The 23,349-nt window shown below is 40.2% G+C and overlaps 2 protein-coding genes and 1 non-coding gene across 3 annotated transcripts; 2 read left to right on the forward strand and 1 right to left on the reverse strand.

The window, feature by feature from the left end:
- Positions 1–384: 384 nt before the first annotated feature.
- Positions 385–456, reverse strand: trnae-uuc (transfer RNA glutamic acid (anticodon UUC)). Its single transcript has one exon. It is a non-coding gene; the product is annotated as a tRNA-Glu (tRNA).
- A 1,824-nt stretch (positions 457–2,280) lies between these two features.
- LOC140578920 (uncharacterized) lies at positions 2,281–3,791 on the forward strand. Its single transcript, XM_072701026.1, has 4 exons — positions 2,281–2,343; positions 2,489–2,555; positions 2,696–2,859; positions 3,463–3,791. The coding sequence occupies exons 2-4, from the start codon at positions 2,535–2,537 to the stop codon at positions 3,695–3,697; spliced, it is 420 nt and encodes a 139-aa protein (XP_072557127.1). The 5' UTR covers positions 2,281–2,343; positions 2,489–2,534; the 3' UTR covers positions 3,698–3,791.
- Positions 3,792–6,085: 2,294 nt separating this feature from the next.
- On the forward strand, positions 6,086–19,427 carry LOC111834351 (N-alpha-acetyltransferase 16, NatA auxiliary subunit-like). The gene is made up of 20 exons (XM_023793572.2): positions 6,086–6,322; positions 7,308–7,392; positions 8,118–8,222; positions 9,691–9,848; positions 10,217–10,351; positions 10,967–11,120; positions 11,433–11,552; positions 12,459–12,554; positions 12,652–12,758; positions 13,962–14,034; positions 14,193–14,362; positions 15,172–15,324; positions 15,626–15,754; positions 16,103–16,316; positions 16,410–16,603; positions 16,827–16,935; positions 17,151–17,249; positions 17,461–17,604; positions 17,693–17,790; positions 17,894–19,427. Exons 1-20 carry the CDS (start codon positions 6,269–6,271, stop codon positions 18,092–18,094), a joined length of 2,598 nt encoding a protein of 865 aa, XP_023649340.2. The 5' UTR covers positions 6,086–6,268; the 3' UTR covers positions 18,095–19,427.
- The last annotated feature ends 3,922 nt before the right edge of the window (positions 19,428–23,349 follow it).

Below are 23,349 nucleotides of genomic sequence, written 5' to 3' on the forward strand. Positions count from 1 at the left end.
AAACCAAGTAATGATAAAATTAAAAAAATAAAACCTTTGTTAAACATATCACAGAGGTAGCTTATCAAAATGTAAAACAAGAGAATAAAATCTGAATAGAGGGCTAATAATAATAGGAGTTAATGAATTATACACTTTGAAAAGAACTTGTTGACCTTGGCAGTGGTGTGGTCTGTCATAATACGATTACAGCGATTGCGGCCAGGAGTGGGCATTCAACCAACAATTCACAGGGGCCAAACGCCAGCTCATTCAACGGCTGCCAATGCCGTCCCTGAACCTGAACCGCTCTCATACGACCCTTAAATGTCGTACATTTACCACTGAAGACACTGAAGCTTTATTCTCATAAAATAACCGAAAGACCAATTTATCAAAATACCATTCCCATACCGGGAGTCGAACCCGGGCCGCCTGGGTGAAAACCAGGAATCCTAACCGCTAGACCATATGGGATACTTGTATACTTGTTTAATTGTATTGTATTTAATCCTATTTGGATTGTTATTGCGCTTTGAAGATTGAGCTGTGAGATAAATGAAATAATTAGTAGTGAAGTACATTTATATTCTAAGGTATATTTATTTATTAGGACAACGTTCATTAATGAGAATGAAGGCCTCAAATCATGATTCAGCAAGTAATACAAAATTTAAGTGTTTAGTTTTCTTTGTTTAACTTCTATATTCGATCCATAAATCGACGTAGAAGCGTTTGTGTTACAAACAATAGCACTGTTGGCTGTGCCTCTAACAGAAAACAGACTAGTTGATTAAAAAAAATCTCTGTCAGATAATCTACTGAGATGCGTTTGACGTATAAACATAAAACGATTGCGTGTTGAGTTATTAAAGGCTAAGAAATTTGATGTGATTAATTAAGAAATATAATTAATTAATACAAGTATTGAATTCCTGTCAATGCTACAAAAAAGTTTATAAGTCTTTTGATTCAATTATAGGCCTATGGTATTGTAGCATCTTGTAGGAAGTAAGTTATGTTTAAATTTATTTTAGTTCAAAATGTAATTTCACTCGTTCGGTTCACCTGCTTCTTGTTCCCATTGTTAAATACACTGTTCCAGGTTTCACTAACGGTACAAACGCGCTAAGAGCTTTATATCCCAACCAGCCATCAGGTGTCGCTCTTCCGCTATCGACGACCGTTTCAAAGTACAATATGAATAGGCCTACTTCATATTGTATAACTAAATCACGTTAAGAATTATGAGTGTTATAATGTTAAATGAACTTTAAGAATCCAATTTCTGTAATGCTTGTCGCTTAAGGCCACAGATATGTTTTTTTTATGAACCTAGACTTAAATTCACCAAATTAGCAATCAAAATGTGTCAAAGTTCCAAGCTATAATTATCACCTGATGCATTTTTGTGATAAGAAAATGTATAATGGGTGGGGCAGGAGAGTCGTTAATGTGCTTTTAACGCAAATTAATTTGACCATCGACAGGCTAAATCTCCAGACAAGTGATAAGAATAACAGCTCTTTGAAGAGAGTCGTACCTCCTCTGCTCCTTTTATTGTTCTGTATTTTCTTAGGAGTGGGGGTTACTAGGTTTATCTGCGACATAATCGCTAGGATAATCATAGCGTAAGATCTGGCTCCGATTCACAGACAGACATCACACCTATATAATTTTACTTTGCATGAGTGGATTTGGTTAATTACTCATACTGCCAGACCTCATGCCAATGACCTGCATCGTAAACATTATACAAGGTGTCTCCATATCCCTCTGCTCTCTCAGTGAATTAACTACTTTGACTTTACCCACCGTATGAGATGGGTCATGTGAATGATGTTGCCTTACCTTGAGTGTAACTCATGCAACATTTAATAGGCAAATTAGAACACGTTTTATTGCCACAAATCCCGTTCATTCTGCCTTTAAGAAAGCCAGTGCGACAATGTTTACCTCTCATGGGACTTTATTCCTGAAGACTGTTCGAAGCAGTACAGGGAATTAAGGAGTTTAGCACCCTGGAATTGCAGGATATACATTTGGCCATTAAGAAACAGTGTTAAGTACAAATTGGTTACCATAAACATGATTCGTACATTTACAATACCTAAACAAGGTCCTTTAAAATCTGATCAGTCTGCTTTGTTGTTGTATATTTTATTGTTGACAGATGGTCACAACTTAAACTTGAGCAGAAAACATTGTGCTGAAGCAGGTAGTGTGACTGGATGAATTCAACACTTTACCACTGTTTTTTAATTTTTAACAAGGCAGTCTTTTGTTGATTAATCTCTATGGTAACATTTCACGTATGAGCTGTCAGTGCTGACTTAGGGGTGGTCTTCACATGGTGCCAAAGTGGTGAGTAGTCTACTTTACCAGAACAAAATATTTGTATAAATTAATGGAAAATTTGTGTCTTTGCTGGTGCAATTCAGATTTATTTCACACATAATTGTGCAATTATGAGTAGCGTGATACATAGTATGTTGCTTTTTGATTTTAGCCAAACCATCTAAAGCAGAAGGAAATTTTGTGGGAAAGACACCAAAATGCCAAATAGAGCTCAAGAGGTAAGATATTGGAATAAATTGTCAGAAAATGTGTAAAGGTGGAAAACCATGGAATATGTGTACTTTAAATACATGACATGCTTATATAGACACACGGCTTTTACTGGCAGTTGCAGGATCTTGAAACCTTTTTGTTACAGGATGCAGTGATCAATCTTAAGTCTGTCCAGGACCTTTCCAAACACCTGGGATTTGAGTGGACCATCCTGGCATATGAGTTGGGTTTTACCAGACCTGAAGTCAGACACTTCCACATAACTGCAGCAGAGAAGAGAGCCCAAGCCAAGAAGATGTTGGAGTGCTGGTGAGCTTAGTGCTCTATACAATGCAGCACCTCAGATAGTAAATGCACTATATCCTCTGTAAATGTTTTTGATATTGCTATGAAACTTTGGTGATCTGTACTTCAGACAGTATCCGGATTTGATTTAATTAGTGGGAAATAACTGAAAAATAATTGACTAATTACATTTTAAGGTGGGGCATGTGCCACCTTGAGTTATATTGGTGTAGCTGCAACACGTGTACAACAACAATGAACCTTTGGATTAGGCTGCCAAACTAAAGACCCAGATTAGCTCACAGAGAATGAGTAATATTTGAGTAATGAACCTGGCTAACTGGAATATAATGACGACCATTTCAGGACTGAATTGTTTGCAAAACAATGCTTGTTTGGGTATTTTTTGTTTCATTAAAACTTTGAGTAAGCATATCACAGATACAACCATCAGTCCCATGTCCAGACTTTAAATAGCCAGGCATGCGTTAAACCACATCGAGATCGATATGATATTTCCCATGGAAATGATTTTGTTGCAATCAAGAGAATGTTGGTAGATCACGGTGGCACAGAGTAGATATGAAGAACAGTGCATTTTTATTATTTTTCAACTCATCGATCTAGGTATGAAAGAACATGGGACAAACTTAACAAGACCAAGATTCTGCAGGATGCTCTTGAGCGCGCAGGCCGCAAGGACCTTGCTGACCACCTGAGGTGTCTGCACTGGGGCCATCAGAAGCTGAGCACCAGGGTGGAACTGCCCTCAGCCTTTCCCTTCCTGATCACCGTCCACAGGACCATAGACAACCGCCAGGCTCTCCTCCGAATTAACGACCTCAATCGAAGATACACTTAGCTATTCTGATGCAAAAATACCACCATTTCTTTTTCGCAAAGCTGTCAATTTCAAATAATCTATTTCTCAATAAAACAGTTCACTATTCTCATAACATCACACTTTATGATATATATGACTAAATGAACCTAAGGTTAGCTACTACAGAGTGATCGTATTTATCTGCTTTGTACTAATCGTAGGGTTAGGGTCACGATCAAAACACCGCGAAACGCACTATTGTTACCGAACAGCATTAATCATTCAAAAATATTTAATTTCATGAGAAATTAAGAGATTTTTATTTGATTTGATTTTCTCTAACCAAAAATAATCCAATATTTTATAAACAAAATAATAAATAAAAAATACTATACTTATTCAAATGAGCCTCTAATGAAAATTACTGTCTCTTTGCACTTGGTGTACAAATCAGTGTTTCTGCAAAGTTAAATAAATAATAAACGTAAGACAATATAGAGAAGTGTCAGCAGGGATAGCAGAATAGGCACTGTGTCAACAACAAAACCACGATGCATCCAGACTCACAAACTGTAGCATGTAGCAAAGGGTGGGTGACAGCAACAGACAGTATATATCTGCACATAAGGAATGTTACCATTTTATGTATGATGCTAACAGTGGCCATCATATATGTGAAGCTAAATAGTGACGCTTTATAAATTGTATGCCTTATAAAGTGACGTCTGTCGGTAGTTGCATGTTCATTCAAATTAATTAATTAATTAGATCAATCAATAAAACATTCACTCATATCTAAGTTTTTCAATGGTCGGGAAAGAAATGGACATCGATCAGGTCCAGCATCCAGAGCTCAAAATATTGTTTAACTTGCAATGATTACGGATTCGATACATATAAATGACTTCAAGCGTTCAAGCAAAACACATCTTTGTAAACTTCAAAGTTACAGTTTGATACAGGCTTTCTTTATGCTTACTTATCTTTATTTTATATCACGTCTACCTAAGATGCTTATACAGCTTAGTAATGTATTTTTGTCATTTAAAAATCAATTTATTCCATAGTTATGCTTGTTCTTTGTTTAAACAAATTCTAAATTACATATTGTTACATAAAAATTTATTGACCCGTAAAATTACCCAGTTAGGAGTATAGTTGGAAATTGGGGGGGGGGGGGGGGGGGGGCATTTTAGGCAAAATCAACTGGATCCTTAAAACTGTGGCACAGTGTGTGTTCAATTGCTAAGAAATTACAAAGAAAAAGAAGCATTTGCAGGCTCAGTATGTGCTTGCAGTCTGTAGTGTAGAGCATTACCAAATCCCGTCATGGCCATCCGTGTTCATGCTGGGATTTACACCAGAGGGCATATTTTCACAGTAGGCTGCATTCATATCAGACAAATTAGATTTTTGTTTGTTAAGCTGGCGCGTGGATGTTTTTCATGCAATGCACAAAGGGTTATAATACAACATAAAAACAGGACACTTGTTCTGATCACACTGTGACTTCATAATAATATCTCATAACCTAATCATATTTTGTGAGAAGTGACAACATTATTTGCAAATCACATGCTATCAATAAGCTAAATCATATTGGACGTATTTGCACTTCATGCGTATTTAATTTCTTCGGCGGCTTAATATTCTCTATAGCCTACAAAACTGAAACGTTGCGTAAATCGGCGTGACTGTAGGATCCTAAGTTTTACTTGTAGTTTACAGGGATAATCGTGACACCTGCCGGTCGTGAGATAGAAATGCATACAATGTAACAAAGGACAATCTAAAAAGACTGATCAGTCCACATAATGCGCTTTTGTGGAGTTTAATAGCAAATTTTTCCACTTGACTTTGAAATCAACCGTCATTTGGATTTAAGCATAGGACAAAACCTGTGAAAATTAACGCTGTGATGGAATTAGAATTATTACACTGTCTGTGTTACTGGTCAGAGTCCCACACCGCAGTAATTCAAAATCTTCTGTACGAATGAGCCCTTTTCGAGGTTGATGGTTTTGCTACGGAAACATGATTAAGACAAGCCAAGCATCTGCATGAGAATTTCTGTTGAAGGTAACAGAAAATAAGCTCAAGGTTTACATAACTGCCAACCAATGAGAACAGATAAATTAGAACATATGACAGATGAACAAAGGACAGATTTGATTTCTCAATGAGTGATGAAACAAACATGTTTGTAATAATAAAAAAACTGCCATTTCCATTTAAGTATATTTCAGGATCATTACTGTAATCATAATTATAACATGCAATAAACACACAATATGGATAATTTTCATTTGGCTTGATTTATAAACTGCAACGGGTAAGATATGTATAATACATAGAGCTGACTGTTAAATCTGAAAGGCTGCGACGCGTGTGCACGGTGCTCCCTTTAAGAAGGAAAGCCTGCGCAAACTCACTAGCGCAGCTCCGCCGGCTGCCATCTTGGCGATCGGAGTCAAACGCCTGTGCAGCCCAGCAAAAAAATAAATAAATGCAAAGACGCCAATGAATTAGTGCAATCGATACAACAAAAAATAAAGTGAAAGTGGGAAGCGTCGGTTCTGATCCCTGCTACGGTGGTAGCGCTGCAGTGTCATGCCGTCAAACCATTTGCCTCCTAAGGAGAGTAACCTTTTTAAGCGTATTCTGGTAAGTTAGAAATGCAGGAGTGAAGTAATCAGGGGGAAAAAACTCGTGAAATATCCAGCTGAGATGATCATCTTATTTTACCCCTTAGGGGGATCGCATGCCTGCTCTTTACGAGACTCTTTTGCGGTTATTTCCCAAAGTAACCGCGTCTTGGATTTTGTTTCTTTACGTGTTTTAGTCTGAAGTTTGTATCCATAGTTGAGGGTGTAAGGGGCTGTCAGGAGTTGTGTGCAGCACAAAGGCTTGGACGCACGCACTGTCGGGCCAGTTTCTGTGGCAATTAAGACGTATAGCTAGATAGAAACTTTATTAACGTAGTTATTGATTATTGCCAGTGCGCTATGTTAACGTGGTGATCGGGGGTGAGGTTTCAGCGATAACTGCGCTATTTAACACTTCGGATGTTGATGATGAAGTGCTCTTTTGTAACCCCGTCGCTGATTTTGTTGCATTGTAGAGCAACGACTAATAAACTTTTTTTGTGAGTGTTTGTCCGCATTGGCAGCATTTGGTGCGTGCTTGCGCCTTGCTTTGTATCTTACCGTGATATTGTCCTGTCTTTTCTGTGCTATTATTAACAGTGGTTTCGGGGGAGGGGGGTGTAATGCATCAGTAGCGTAAAGAAAGTGTGTGTTTGTTTTTTTCTGCACTTAAGGGTTTTTTTTTTTTTTGCTGCACCTTTGGGGGGGGACGCAATGGGAGTGTAACCCGGGCCTCCCACTGAGGTTTCCTCGCTAATCCTGAAAGGCAGTGACCCCCCTCCTCACAAAGTAATCCCAAGTGTCCTGCACCATTGAAGTCGTGTTTTTATGTTTCCTTCAATATCGGTCATTAAACCGCCGCCCACATCTCCGATCTTGTCCTTCACATGGATTGACGTTTTTGTTTGTTTGTTTAAAATACACTGGGTGGGGGATTTTGTTTAATCTCCTAGTGACTTTCAAACGCTTTTTTGCTTTTGTTTTTTTTTTTGCGCCCCCTTTAGAAATGTTACGAACAGAAACAATACAAGAATGGCCTAAAGTTCTGCAAGATGATCCTGACCAATCCAAAATTTGCAGAACATGGAGGTACGTCCATTACTAAGAACTGGGATTATTATTAGGGATTATGAGTACATCGCGAAATCTGATGAAAAGTCTAACATCACTTTTTAAAGGATTAAATTAAATATTGAGGTCCATTGTACAGTGAATGTTTTTATATGGAAGTTTACCTTGGCATTAATGTGACGTCACTGCTACGGCAAGAAGCTATTTTTACGTTAGCTGTGTATCCTCGGGTGAGCTGCAGTTTTGTTATTAAGTAGGTGTTTCCCAAAGGATCTCTGAATATGGGTCTTTTATTCCTGATTCGTGGTCCCTGGACCCCTTAGACAGTATGTAAAGTCTTATAAAGACTGGATAAAATTAGATTTTAAGATCCAGGTGTTGTAAATGTCATGCTGACATACATAATTGTTAGAATGGTTATTCCACACTTGGAAATTGGATTGATGATCAGGAAGTGTTCAGGAGCATTGTTAGCTTAACAAGTAGTAGTTCTTCAGACTTGTGCTTCTAAAATGCAAAAGAAAGGTTCAAATAAGTTTAACAACATGAAATATAAGATGTCATTTGACCAAAGTTTGGGGAGAGAAACATAATTCTCTTAAGGAAATTACCTATTAAGTATTCAAATATCATGCATGTAAAACAGAAAAAAACACTGACACTTTCAGTAATATTAATTAAATTGTATGCTTTATAGAACAGTTGAATTGCTGTGAATTTAGCACGGATTTCTTGTTTTTCAGAGACCTTAGCTATGAAAGGGCTTACATTGAATTGCCTGGGGAAGAAAGAGGAAGCCTATGAGTTTGTTCGACGGGGTCTGCGAAATGATCTGAAAAGCCACGTTTGTATCCTTTGTCTGTGTTTGTTTTCCTTTCCCACCTTGAGGTTTAGCTAACTCGCTATCCTCAGGTCCTTCCGGCTCTTTGGAAATAGCTTTTATCATTGCTTTGTGTCACCAGTGCTATTAATTGTTAGCATTAGGTATGCACGGATTTCATTTTTAATTTTTTTTTGGCCAATCCTGATTACCGTTTTTTATTTATTTATTTGTTTGTTTGTTTGTTTTAAGCCCTGACACGTGATACAGATTCTGCCCAATTCCGTTTTCTTAGTTTAAAAGTAATTAGCAAACTAAACATTTCTTTAACGTGTTAAATGAACTTGGCCTTCTGCAGGCAGAATATTTTAAATAACCTTTTCAAATAAAAATGGCTCCAAAGGTGTCGAAGTAAATTGGTTGTTCCAAATGTTTTTGGGGTAGTTCCTCCATGGATAACTTTTAGTTCATGTCTTGCTGTGATTTTGACATTGTTTCTTCTTCTGATGTTATAATAATAGTGTTAAGTAGTGCACTTGTAACTGGGTGTTCAATGGAAGCTCAGCTTAAACACACTTATGCTTAGTGAATTCCTTGACATCATATATGTTTGTATTGTGCTGTTTGCCTTAATTCTTTTGCTTTGGATAAAACCATCTGCTAAGTAAATGTAAATGTAGTGCTGTATCGCGATTCTGACGATACCTCTGAAATGTGTATCGCGGTACAATAAAATATCGTCATATCGTTCATTAGTGATTGAAAGAAATGGTTTCATTAGTTGCTAAACTAATTGTTCAACTCATAAAACTGGCCACATTTAGACAGTTGGCTGATCAGCTGGTCCTTAGGCAATCGATCAGTGCATCCTGAGTTTGAATGATAATACACAGGGCAACTTTTTGAGCAACAAGGTGAGACAAAGGGCAACGCATCTTGATCTGCATGATCGCAAAAAGTTGCCCACTGCTGATTATAGTTTTTCAAATAGAAATTTGTTGCCCAATATCAATGGGAAAGTGCCTGAGCAGCACGGTCGGCAACACTGTCTGGTAACATTGCTCAGAAAGTTGCCCTGACTATCATCACCCTTGTAGTGGTACCCATTTAATTTCATTTAATACTCAGTATGGAATACTTGGATATGTCTTGTGGGTGCCCAGTCTACAGTCAGCATTGTTGTGGAGCAGTTAGAGCGAGATACTGTACCTAGTCGTTTAGCTCAATTGATGGACCATAATTCTTGGAATTTGCTGTTAGATCTACCCTACTTTGAGTGGTGTGTCATAGGGGAGAAATATTGATTGAAAAATTCATCTCTCAAGCTGTATATTTTGTGGTGCATTTCTGGTTTGTCTGTGTAACGGAAGAATGCCGTCTTCGCTGTCTGTTTACTGTGACACTATCTTTTCACTGCAGTTGTCTGTCCCGGAACCATGTGTGCACACTCGTGTTCACTCAGTGTAAAACCACAAGTTTCCTTAATCAGTTGCCAGGCTGGCACGTCTATGGCCTCCTCCAGAGGTCGGACAAGAAGTACGACGAGGCTATCAAGTGCTACCGCAATGCCTTGAAGCTTGATAAGGACAACCTGCAGATCCTGCGGGACTTATCTTTGCTGCAAATCCAGATGAGGGACCTGGAAGGTTATAGGGTATGTTGCCAGAACGTGCACTGTTGCATATCTGAAAAGCATATTCAGTATTGTAGCGTTTACGGCTTTTAGAGTATTTAAATAGTTGAATGTAATTCCGATATGTTATTCGGCTATGAGAAGCAGGTTGGTATACTGTTAGGAAAGAAGGCAGATTGAGTCTTCAGGTTTTATAAGAACGTCTCGCTTGTCTGACCAATGTTGAAAATAATAATATTTGAGACCACAGTTTCGGGGAATAGTGAAAATGTGATGTAGTTCTGAGTTATTGGTCACCCGCTGTGAAGCCAGGACTTGCTTCTGAGCTCTGCATGAATGGTCTTAGGATTGCGAAGCAGGAACTAAGGAGGTGCGTTGCTCTTATTCAGGAAACTAGGTATCATCTGCTGCAGCTGAGGCCGACGCAGAGAGCTTCCTGGATTGGTTACGCCATTGCCTACCATCTCCTGAAGGATTATGACACAGCCTTAAGACTGTTGGAAGAATTCCGCAAAACACAGCAGGTCTGAGCGATTCTCTCATATGAGCTTTTGGGGGGGGTTGTTTTGAATCTAATTGGCAATTAATTAATTAAGTAATAAAGTTTAGGACAATTTCAAAGGTGTTATTTTTGTGTTGTTTTTTCGTTTCATTTACGAATGATATTTATTATTGTATTTTAACTGCTTGAGTAAAATAGGTCAGCATGGTTAGTAGAGTAGAAGCCACTTTGCTTTGTATATCTGCATGATTCATCCTGATGGTAGAGAATAATATTTCTTATAAAATACTATCATGGCCTGTGTAAAGCTGGATATGTCAATTTATTTAGAGAATTTTGTGATTGTTTGGTTTGAGACCTTTCCAGACAGATACTGAGTGCTGTCAGTTTTTCCCCATTTCATAATGAAAATGTTAAATTTAAAAATAGTTTCTGCAATCTTTCATAACCTTTTATAAGAGTGTCTTATAAACTATACCATCTAGAAGCATCTACATAAGCACGCTATTTAACACTTCCCCCCCCCCCCCCCCAGTATAATTTGATATTTAAATACTTGGGGGAATACGTTCATTTAAATTCTTGACCCTTGAGTGATTTCTGAGGTAACATCGTATTGTAACTCCTTCTGTTTCAGGTTCCACCTAATAAAATTGACTATGAGTACAGTGAGTTGCTGCTATACCAGAATACAGTAATGAGGGAGGCGAATTTGTTTGAAGAGTCCTTGAAACATATTGAAACATATGAGAAGCAAATTTGTGATCAGCTTATGGTAGAAGAGATCAAAGGTACGAGTGAGTCTTTTATAACAGGTTTCATGAAAACCTATGATAAATTCACCATAATTTGGGGGCATACTTCTATATGCGGAATGCAGGACTGGTGGATTTTCGTTGTCTTTGTTTATTTCGATTGTTACCAGAGCTTAGTATTGTTACTTTTAATACAGGTATTTGGAAAATGTCATTTTAAATCGCATTAACCGAGAGGCAAGTAAGATTATTAGGAGAATATGCATTCTGCGTATTTTAAAATCTTTCAGTCTTTCAGGACCTTTCCTGCTAAATGTTCCAGGAAGCTGTGTATTTATGATTCTTCAGGTGACATGCTGCTGAAATTGGGTAAGCTGACGGAGGCTGCGGGAGTCTACAGACATCTGATTGACCGCAACACGGAGAACTGGTCATATTACGCTGGACTGGAGAAGTCTCTACGGCCACGTGAGTGCGTCCTGTTCCCCTACGCTCTCGTCTTCATCTCGAGTCGGACAAGGTTGAAAATATTGGTTGGAAAACTGCTGGAAATACCAACATTTTTCAGCAAATGATGGCTAAGTGTATATTAAAATTGATTATTCCCTCATGCCTGTATCATATGGATAAGATACGAGCACATTGCACCTACATTTGATTCATTTGATCAGTTGAAATTGGTTGTATGAGGTCATGCATTGACCATCTGAATGAGTGACTGAAGTTTCGCCAATTAAAATGCACAACCTTAAGGTTTTATGTGAAGCTCGCTCATCTGTAGTGTCATGTAGACGATATGTGCAGCTTTTGTCTGTGACTGAAATATAAATTCAGGTTTAATGAAGACTTTCTCCAAAATGTGATGCTTTATCGAGGATAGTTCATACAGTAAAATGTGACAATCTGCACCCTTTCATTTACATGAGCAATAATCTTTGCACTTTCTACTTTCATTTCCTGCAGTTTGCTAACAGACATTTCCCTGCTTCCTGAATTACCCATCAAGCATGTTGCTTTACATCTATACATTTTCGTGACGCGGAATCGTGGTAAACTGAATGTTAGAATGTCCCTATTCGCTTTTTCCCTCCATTTCAGGTATAGGATTTTTGATGCTCTGGGATGTATGTCGTGGTTGTTGGATATAATTCACCATCCATGTTTGGTGCAGGCTGCAGTAGAAATGTCTGATTGTAATTACCAGAAATTGAAAATAGAAATCAAAATGGCACACTCTCTGTGTAAGGGGCTAGAAATGCATTTTTCTTCAGAAAGATAGCACATTATCTACTCATTAAAAAAATGAACTGGTTGGGAAGATTCCCCGCTTGTTTTCTTCCTGTGACCAATGACATTTATCTCCCCTGGGTCCAGGCACAATGGAGAAGAGATTACAGATCTATGAAGACGTGGGCATCAGACATCCAAAGGCCATCTCCTTGAAAAGACTCCCACTAAGCTTCCTGACAGGTCACATTTTTTTCTTTTTCTGCTCCTCTGGATGTTTCCTAGCATTGACCAAACAATAATCAACTTAATTATCATAAATATGTTATTTTTTTCTCAGGTGAAATATTCAGGGACAGAATTGACAAGTACTTAAGAACAAATTTCAGCAAAGGCTGTCCTCCATTGTTTACCACCTTGAAGTCTCTCTACAATGATCCCGGAAAGGTAAGAGCTGAAAATTATTCGGAAGTACTGTTTTTAGTTCTGTGTTTGTTTGTGTACATTCGAATGCCAACTTGTCTAGTGAAACTACTCCCTTCCACTTAAATCAAATGATCAGGTGCCATGATGTATTGTGTAGGATGTCAGTCTGTCAGTTTACTTTCTGGAAACCCACCTTTGCGTAATTTTGCTTGTTTCCCTGCTGTATTGACGCATGCTAATGTTTAAATTGATCTGCCTTAATAACTAGCTAGGTAGTTTGAATGCTCACTATTGTTATGAAATCTCTACATTAGATAAATGGACAGCTAATACCCTTGCATATTTCCTTGCTTTTATTGGTCGTTGTCACAAATGTGGTTGGGTTGCATTATTATATATGGTTTACTGTGTATATGGTGAGTAGCTAACAGATATACCAACCAGCTAAGTAGTGGTTTGAATAATTTTCGGTGTCTTGTTACACTAAATGGAATGATGTCAAAAACAAAGACCTCGCTCTTTCTTTTCAAACATTTCACCCTACAGCATGACCCATGTAAATGGTTACTGTTTGCTTTGCAGGAGTTAGGAGTGTAACTATACAGACTACTGACGATTCTGTTCAATAGATGATTCAAGACTCGCGGTTTGATTCACTCACAATATATTTAACAAGATGAGACTGAAAACAAACTTAGACGTCATCGTTATTTTTTTTTCCGTTTTAGGCATGTACATTTACAAAATCTTTTTCTTATTCTGCAGACTCCAGGGCAAAATGCAAAAATAAAATCTCAAAACAAATCTGAGATTATGCCTATTGCGCCATCTAGTGTTAATTTTAATAAATGATTTCCTACCACGTTGCATTGTTACACCCCTAGTAAGGGTATGGAGAGCAAAATTTGTGCTCACTATCAGTAGTCATAGTACCTGTACTTCTACTTTTCTTAAGTGTATCAATGGGTTTAGCTTTTTAATGCATAATTCCATTGATATACTAATTATGTTAAATGACAGGGTTCCCTACTGTTGTGTTCTGACTAGTAAGTCTCAGGGAGTCCTTAATGCTGTGGGGAGTTAAATGCAAATTTTATCATTATAAACCGAAATGCATGTTAATTGGTGTGCGTTTCCTACTGCTGCTAATGTTTGAGTGTGTCTAAAGTGATAAGCGGTTTTGTTTAGCTTTTGTTTCGCTTTTGTTTCATTTTTGTTTAACAGGTCTCTGTAATACATGAACTGGTCACTGGGTATGAGGCCTCCCTCCGCACACGTGGCTTGTTCAGTCCAAACGGTACAGTACCGGCACCCCTCCTCTTCCCACATGCTCTCTGGGTGATGCATCCAGCAGAGTTTCCCAGCCTTAACAAATAATGGCTCCACAGCTGCACCTTGATTTGTGTGGCTGGATGAGAGAGAAAGGAGTGACTGTGTCCTGTCTCCCTGCTGTAGGAAGCACTGAAAGAGAGCCACCCACCACCCTCCTCTGGGTCCAGTACTTCCTGGCTCAGCACTTCGACAGGATGGACAGGAAGGTGGCGGCGCTGGAGTACATCAACGCTGCCATCGAGAGCACCCCCACCCTCATCGAGCTCTTCTACGTCAAGGCCAAAATCTACAAGGTCATTTTAATTGCTGAATCCGTTTTTACCACAGCAGAATCCGTTATTGCACATAATTATGTTGGACCTTGAGCTGCCGCCTTTTGGTCTCTGGTCTCTTCCTTAGCTTTTGCAGGGGAGACTGGGGTCAGTTGTTGAACAAACTTGTAATGAACTTCAGCAACTACCCCAGCTACATGTCACTCTGGCTTAAAGCTCCTACAACAGCCTGATACCTACGAAACACATCCTACTAAAAGTACACAGATTAACAAGCAAATAGATACCAATTTCGATTCAACAACTGTCCCTCTTACTGCTATAAAAAATACTATTAAAGGTAGTACCACTATAAAGAATACTACAGTATATGACTGTATAGTAGTATACGGCAGTATTCTTTATAGCTAAAACAGTGATTTTTAATAGCTATAAAAAATGGATCACTGCCTTTACTGGACAGACATTCCAGCTGAAAATGTTAATTTAACTGGGTGAACTTAACACTTTTGTTAGTTTTGTATTTGGAATATATTTGACATAACCCTCCAGGAAGCCAATCAGTAAAGCAGTGTTTCCCAACCCAGTCCTGGGGGACCGCCAGACGGTCCATGTTTTTGCTCCCTCTCAGCCTCCTGCCAAACAGTCCACATTGTTTGTTGCCTTGGGAGTGGGAGAGAGCAGAAACGTGGACTGTCTGGTGGTCCCCAAGGACCGGGTTGCGACACACTGCAGTAAAGATTTGCATAGCACACCGAGTTGAATGCATGTGCACCAGCATTCAGTTGTATGTGTTTGTGTCTGTATGTCCATCCTGTCCACCCCCACAGCACGCTGGGAATTTGCGGGAGGCGGCACGGTGGATGGATGAGGCACAGTCCCTGGACACGGCCGACCGCTTCATCAACTCCAAATGTGCCAAGTACATGCTGCGTGCTGGGATGGTGAAGGAAGCCGAGGACATGTGCTCCAAATTCACACGGGTGCGGTCGGCTGTGGATGAGGCAGTGGGCGGGGCTGTGGATGAGGCAGTGGGCGGGGCTGTGGATGAGGCAGTGGGCGGGGTTGTGGATGAGGCAGTGGGTGGGGCTACTCATTCAGTGAGATTCATATGGCAGGTGTGGTTCCAGATTTGTGGGCTATGCTGCAGTCATTTCCCATTAAGCCAAGCTGGAGACAAATTTTATTTTTCCCTTAAAGAATTGTCGCAGCCTTTTAACATGGCAAAATGAGTGATTTGTTTATAGAGGCTGTGTCAGTGAAAGTTGTTTGTGTGTTGTGCAGGAGGGGACGTCATCCATGGAGAACCTCAATGAGATGCAATGCATGTGGTTCCAAACGGAATGCGCTGCCGCCTACCGGAATTTAGGGAAGTACGGGGATGCTCTAAAAAAATGTCACGAGATAGAGAGGGTGAGTCTGCGTAGCCGAGATGGGAGCTTGTGCAGTGCAGCATGTATTCGTTGCTATTATTATTATTATTATTATTAAGAATATGGATTTTGCAAAGTGAGTACATGAATAGTCTATACATGTATGAACACTGGCACTAGATCTTCATACTGCCCAGTGCACTAAAGCCACCAGAGTCACCTGAGAACTGCTGGTGGAAAGTGTGGGAGCCACAAACCCCACTGCATGCTCTTAACTGCGGTGACATTGTCTAATTAGTAGTTTTGTGCCATTTTGGAAGTCTGCGGCAAGCCCTCATTGTTTTCGAGCATGCCGACCTCTGGTGATTGACTTCTGTGTCCTCCACAGCACTTTTTTGAGATCACTGATGACCAGTTTGACTTTCACACGTACTGCATGAGAAAGATGACGCTGCGGGCCTATGTGGACCTTCTGAAGCTTGAGGACGTCTTACGGAGGCATTCCTTCTACTTCAAAGCCGCACGCTGCGCCATAGAGATCTACCTGAAGCTCCACGACAACCCCCTGACCGACGAAAGCAAGCAGCAGGAGGTGAACGCAGGTGAGTGTGCGCGCGGTGGTGTCGAGCCGCACGTGGGAGGGGCTGGAGGGCGGTTGAGGCCTGACTGGCTCCCTCCTTGCTTCACACGCACAGAGAACCTGTCCGCCAAGGAGCTGAAGAAGCTACTGAGCAAGCAGAGGAGAGCGCAGAAGAAGGCCAAGCTGGAGGAAGAACGTCGGCATGCTGAGAAGGAGCGCCAGCAGAAGAACCAGAAGAAGAGGAGGGATGAGGATGAGGAGGAGATCAGTGGGCCTAAGGAGGAGCTCCTGCCAGAGAAACTGGAGAAGGTGAGATGCCTCGCCTGGGTGATGCTGGGATCCTAACATCCGGGTAGAGAGAGCCAGTGTGTCCCGTCGCCATAGCAACCTTTCGTCTGCTGCATTGGAGCCAATTTCAGCATTTCTGCATTTTCTGACTTGACTTTACTTGAGTCTGTTTCTGTACTGTCATGCTGTTACATTCAAATCAACGTTTACACTTAAACTTACTCAATTTTTCCTGTTGCTACAGGTTGAAAATCCCTTAGAAGAGGCAATTAAGTTCTTGACACCTCTGAAAAACCTTGTTGCTGACTGTATAGATACACATCTCCTAGCTTTTGAAATCTATCTCAGAAAAGGTATGATTATTTATATATAGTTTGTGTGTGTTAGTTTAGTTGTTAGTACTTTTTATGGATTTAAAAAGGTATTTTATTAGGATCTTTACATTGATCTACGCTTACTTGTTATGCTGTGAATAACTGAGATTTACCTGCAGGCAGAAGTCAGAAGATAAAACTTTCTTTCTGCATTGAGGAGTAATTAAGAGGCTCTGTGTTTCTTCTCCTTCCAGGAAAGTTTCTTCTAATGTTACAGTCTGTAAAGAGAGCCTTCGCTCTTCAGCCAGACCACCCCTGGCTTCATGAATGTTTGATTAGGTTCTCTAAGTCTGGTACGTTTCTTTTCTTTTCTTTCATTCACTCATTCCTTTTTTTTTTAACATTTAAACATCTGTTTGGAAGACTGCATTCATATATTTTGGCCCGATGTAAATTCGTGTTTTTATAAATTTATGATTAGTCCATTGGATGCATCCATTGCTTCTGCCAGCAATGTCTTTGCTGACAGTATTAAATGGCGTTCCCAATTCCTACCCTTTGTAGTTTCCGATCAAAGCAACCTTAACGAAGTCGTCTATAAGGTCCTGTCTTCGGAAATGATGAAAATCTTTGGCAACCACAATTATGACACCTTCAATGACGGATTCCTAAAAGACAATTCCAACTCTGTCGAACGCCTCCTTTCAGGTACACTTCTATAGTGTTGTATTGTTTTTACTTTGGTGTCTTTTATGCATGATCGTATTTAATTGGTCTTAAATTGATGTTGACATAGGTGCAAGGATGATGTATTTCTTGGATAACTCAAGGCAAGAGAAGGCCCTGACCATCGCTACACGGTTAGGCGATGAGCTTTTGGACCGAAATGTCAAGGTAATTTCACTTTCACTTTGTCTGTGTGTTTGTCAAAATAAACAAGACAGCAGATGTAACAAATCGGAGAACAGATTAGAAGGGCTTTTGTCTCCTGTTTTAGTCTTGCACTAAGGTGCTGGAGACCTTGCTGGACGGGGGCTTTGGAAGCTGTCCTCTCCAGGTTGAGGAGTATCGCAAAGCCTGCCACAGACTTTTCCCTCTTGCGACTGCCTTCACGCCCCCGGTCACGGAGGACGACAAGGGCTTTGCCTCGAGAAACAACAGCACCATTAACCACGATATGCTAGCCAATGAGATCTGAGAGCTCCGCCTTGCTGATGGCCTTCTGTGGCACAACCAAACTGCTGGAAGCCAATGTTTATGGGTGGCCCTCGTCCCTGAGAGGAAGAAGTCACTGTGGCTGAGCCTTGGTGGGGCTGTGAGGCTTTGGGGGGGGGCGGGACACCACTTCTGTTGATAGTGTTAACTTATTTTTGTTTTGAAAATGCTGCCATACATAATCTGTCTGTTGTCAGGGTTAAACGGTAGCTGGGGGTTTTGTGGTGCGTTGTCTGTTGTAACAAATGTGTACCAAAATCTGCCTGGGAATACGTTAGTGGAAAACAGAAATGAGAGTCATGAGAAACGGCGCAGCGATATGTTTCCGTGCAGCGGCAAGGATTGCATATTTCCATCTCCACCTTTTTAATGTAAAGGTCTAGTTACACCATCTCCCATCAGTAGTGACTCACTAGCATGAGACATTTTGATTCCTCATTCAACAACCCTGGGTGTAGAATTGTGTTTGTCAGCTGAATTTTCTGGAGCAAGGGGCTCGGTAAATTTTATATCTTAGTATAGTTTACAGGCATGTTCATAGCTTCAAGGAAACGATACAAAACATGTCTTACGCATCATGGAAGCAGACTGTGTTCTTTTTAATTGAAATAAAAGTAAATGTGCTGTTTTGGTCTTATGTATCTTGCACAGTTTTAAAACTGTATTTTCCCCAATAATCGAGGCATCATCTCGCAGAGAGTGTTTCATTGCGGAAGCCGGATCCGGAACGTCAGTGTTGTTTTTGGGGGTTTGTAATTTTTATGAAAAGTGAAATCCAGCATATTTTTGGTACTGTTCGAGTAATGTGATTAGATGAGGATTCTTTACTGTTGTTTGCTTTAAGCTCTTTTAGTTTACTCCGACTGCATTATCATGTGGGAAAGTGAAAGTTGCCGTGTTTGTCAGCCTGGTCCTCGGAGACCCCCAGCCAGTCCATGTTTTTGCTCCCTCATCATGAATGTGGACTGCTGGGAAGGACCAAAAACGTGGACCGGCTTGGGCTCCCCAAGGACCGGGTTGGGAAGCACTGCTTTATTGGGTAAAAACATAAATATGGAAAAAATCACTCCCACCCTTAAGTTTGAACTGTCATATGACCTGTCATGTTGGTTACATTGTCAGATGCTTTAAACAGAGATTATTTTTCTCTGAGTGCTTAATTTTTTTTAATGGGTTGTAAAAGAACTCACTTGTAAGTTAGCCACCCCTGTCCTTTGTGTTAATTTTTTCACTAAATGCATTTGGCGTTAAAGGAAATGTTTCACTGTAAAATTATGCCAATATCTGTAATGCCGTAATAAATTATTTTCTACGTAGACCGTTTTGGCCTTTGTATCATTTTGAATTACTTTCATTTGTTTGTGTGTGGTCTATAATAGGTGGTCATTTTAAAACCTTAAACAAACTAAAGCTGGGCACAGTGGTACATTTTCAGCCCAGATAAAGAGACTATATGCCTATGCAGTGAGCACCTGCATGTTTGCTGAGGAAATATGTTTAAAACTACTAGCACTGCAATTCTGGTTAAAAAAAACCTTTCTGTATTATTGTGTCACTTACTAGCCTTTATTTGAACATGTATAAATATTCGCCCGTTGTGCATTATGGGCTCTGGGGTTAACATTGTTGTGGTTCATATCTGCCCCTGACTCTGTGCATCCTTCCAGTGTCCCTACCAGTTTGTAGGAATACCGTTTGTGTTTAGGTGTTTTAGTGTTGCTGAATTGGTCCCTCCCAATGCTGAAACGAAACCTACACCCTTAATGAGAACTAATGTCGATTCATACCACAGAACATTTTCATCTTAGCAGTAACCACAACAAATCTTTTTAAAAACTTTGGTTTGAGACCTTTCTGATGATCTTTTTCTCTCTCTTTTTTTGCCCATTACCAGATTTATGTGTCATTTATTGACCAACTATGTAATGATTCTTTTAGGTGTAAAGGTGTTGATACACAAGGCAGTGTTGCTAAGCAACTGCCAAGCAGGTGAGACAAAAGGCAACTCATCTGGATCTGGATGATTGCGAAAATGTGCCCACTTATTTCCCATATTTCCGATATTCCGTTCAATTCAACGTATTTTTATATGTTTTTTTTATTCACAGCGGAAAGGCTCCTAAACATTTCACATGGCTGTGTTGTGATACGTTCATGCATCATTTATACCTAATAATTAAAAAAACTGAAAAATGAAGACAGAAATTAAAGGAAGATCCCCAGATGACAACAGAGGATAAGAACCAAAAACTCCCAAGTAGGGGGGAGAAGAACCACCCAGGGAACCACCCCAGGAACCACCCTGGGCATCACCCCGGACATGTGGGAAGGAAGCCGGAGAGCATGGGCAATCAGAACATACAAAGACCCATGACTGGACAACAAAAAAAATGGCATCTACAGCAGCACCACCAGCAAAATTACTGTGTGTTGAGTGTTGAGTTGTTAGAAGTAATAGGTCTTCCATTGAGATTTAAGGACTAAGACCGATTTGGTACCATAAAGTGGCTAGAATGACCTATTTTTTCAAACTAAGCAGGCAGGTGTGGACAAAACTAAGTAAGAGGTTCAACTAAGCGAAGACCTTCATAGTCTGAAGGGGAGCATTCTGCATGTAGAGCAGGGTTATTAACGAGGCCTGAGTCTGGTCGGTACTTCTGGGATACAGACCCCAGATACTTTTAGTGCTTTGTTGCAGACTCTGCAAAGTACGTGGTTCTTTCAGCATGACTGGCAAACATCGGTATTAAAGGGAAAACGGACAGAACAGGCCAGGTTGAGACAAAACTCATTCAGAGACGTACAGTAGAAGCAGGTCTGTTTTTTGTGGAAGCTCATTAGGCAGGTGTTCAGAAAAGCAGAAAAAGCACCGTCTGAAAGTTACTTCCAGCAGAGCTGAGAGCAGCTCTTCTCGTGGCCCCCGTTCCCGATCCATTCAGCACCAGGGTACTTGCATTTCAGGTTCTCGAACATCCACTAACATCTTTCGCATGTATCGCAATAGCGGAGCCAGAAATCATAGCGTGGGTGGGCTGGCAGAAAATCAGATGGGCCGGTCCTATAACAATTCACACTACAGACTCAGCTAGATATTTTTATTAGTCTTTAAATGGCCCGTGGTATTACTGAGACCAAATCAACAGAGAGAAAAATGTATTTTTCTCTCAACAGCACATTTCCTCCAATTGATCTAAGCACATACACACATGACTGGTCAGACAATCGTTCTATCGTACGGTATCGCTCACCGTAAACACTGAATGGGTGGGCCCAGGACTACTGGGATGCAGTTCTACCACTGTGGTGGACGTATTGTTCATTCTAGATTTAGTAGACATCTTTTTGAAATGATCTAAACCTTATTTAAAGCCAAAAGGTAAACTGGGTCCGAACTTGTGGCTGCAAAATATGACCGTACTGATAATGTTTCTCAGTACAGCTGGGTATACTACATGGAAACTATTTGCTGATAACATTTAAAAAAGGTGTTAAATGTTTCTAATGACTGCAGTAAAAATTTGGCAGGAAGGTAGGAGAAGGCTTTCCAGTATTCCCTGGCACTGAAGTTTAACATCACTTGTGGTTCCTTACCAGGCCAGGTCATGTCCAAACCTCAAACATGTGACTCATATTAGGAGCAAACAGGGGCTGTGGCTTTCAAAATCCAGCTCAGGACCTTCTCCAGAGCTGGAATTAAAACAGTCAACCAGCTATAGCGCCCCCAACTGTTTGGCTCTTGAGATGTTTGTATTTCTTTTCACTTAAAATGATGTTCGTGGAAAAATCAGAAAGGCATAATTTATTCTGCATACTCCTCGTATTCTGGAAATTTTGACTGAATTTTAAAACGTAGACACCTGCTATTTCATTTTAAATAACAAAGACACACTGCATTAATTCTGATTCCTGAAAGTATTGCACGCTGCTGAGTGAATTCATTCCTTTCTTTTGAAATGTTAAGTCGATGCCCTAAAGAAATAGCAAATAAAAATGTGAACGCACTAAACCAAAAATAAATGTGGCAGGAATACAAACTGGGGAGGTGTTATGTACTTCAGTGTCCATCTGGTGGCGTGCTATACTCAGTCCATCACAGATTAATCTGGAAAACTGGAGTAACTTACACTTTCATGGTGATTATTTTAATACCATCGCTCTGGTAAACTGGAAAACGTGCAGCCACTGTGGGTCACTGAGAATTTACAGAGGCTAGTGCTATACTCCTATCTAAATTTGGTATATAAATCAGAGGTCTATGCTGAGGTTAATTGGAGTTTCCTTACTGCCTGTAGGTCTGCATGTGTGAGGTTCCCTGCAGTGGGTTGGCACCCCATCCTAGGTTGTTCCCTGCCTTGTGCCCCCTTAAATGGTAAATGGACTGCATTTATATAGTGCTTTGCCACGTATTTTGCTAACAATGACGACCTTAACCCTAACCCAACCCTAAGTTTAACCATAAGTAACCAAAGAAAATACAAGACTTTTGGCATTTTTAGTTTTTTGATTGCAGTCACAGATTTTTATAAAATTGAGATTATCCTTGTGGGGATTGAAAAAATGTCCCAACAAGGTAAAAATGTAACAGTAACAAAAAAGCACGCACGCACACACACACACACACACACACATGTAGGGTAAACATATCCTTATGGGGACCGCTCATTCATTTCAATGGGGAAAAAAGCTAAAGCTAACTATGACAACCTTAACCCCTACCCAGCCCTAACTATAACCATAAGTAACCTAACAAAATATAAGAGTTTTTGCATATTTAGTTTTTTCATAGCAGTCACCGATTTTTATAAAATAGAGTCCCCATAATGGAAACCGGTCCCAATAAGGGAAAAAAACTGATATTTATCACGTTATGGGGACATTGTGTCCCCATAAGGATAGGTAAACCCGCTCGCACACACACACAGACACACACACACATAGTCCAAAAACATACTAAGGTGAATGGGTTGGCACCCCATCCTGGGTCTTCCTCCTGGCTCACATATGGAATAGGGTCTGCCGACCCAGCATAGGGACTAGCAGGTATAGAAAAAGGATGGAAATGAACAGTGTTCCAGTTGTGTCAAAGGTCTCAGGGGATGCCCTGTTGGGCAGTCTGAACATGACGGGACTGTGTCACAAGCTTGCATCAATGTAGGACAAGGGGCTGCAATCTTACAGTGAGAGCTGCTTAGACAAAGGAAATAATCTGGAGTAAAAGTTGTTGACCACTGGTGGGGA

This window comes from Paramormyrops kingsleyae, chromosome 1, assembly GCF_048594095.1.
Source record: "Paramormyrops kingsleyae isolate MSU_618 chromosome 1, PKINGS_0.4, whole genome shotgun sequence".
In the NCBI taxonomy this organism is placed as follows: Eukaryota; Metazoa; Chordata; class Actinopteri; order Osteoglossiformes; family Mormyridae; genus Paramormyrops; species Paramormyrops kingsleyae.

Coding starts and splice junctions, on each gene's coding strand:
- LOC140578920 (XM_072701026.1), top strand. CDS start 2,535: ATGCCAAATAGAGCTCAAGAG. Junction 2,556..2,695: donor TGCCAAATAGAGCTCAAGAG/GTAAGATATTGG, acceptor TTTTTGTTACAG/GATGCAGTGATCAATCTTAA. Junction 2,860..3,462: donor AAGAAGATGTTGGAGTGCTG/GTGAGCTTAGTG, acceptor TCATCGATCTAG/GTATGAAAGAACATGGGACA.
- LOC111834351 (XM_023793572.2), top strand. CDS start 6,269: ATGCCGTCAAACCATTTGCCTCCTAAGGAGAGTAACCTTTTTAAGCGT. Junction 15,325..15,625: donor TGTGCTCCAAATTCACACGG/GTGCGGTCGGCT, acceptor TGTGTTGTGCAG/GAGGGGACGTCATCCATGGA. Junction 16,317..16,409: donor GCAGCAGGAGGTGAACGCAG/GTGAGTGTGCGC, acceptor TCACACGCACAG/AGAACCTGTCCGCCAAGGAG.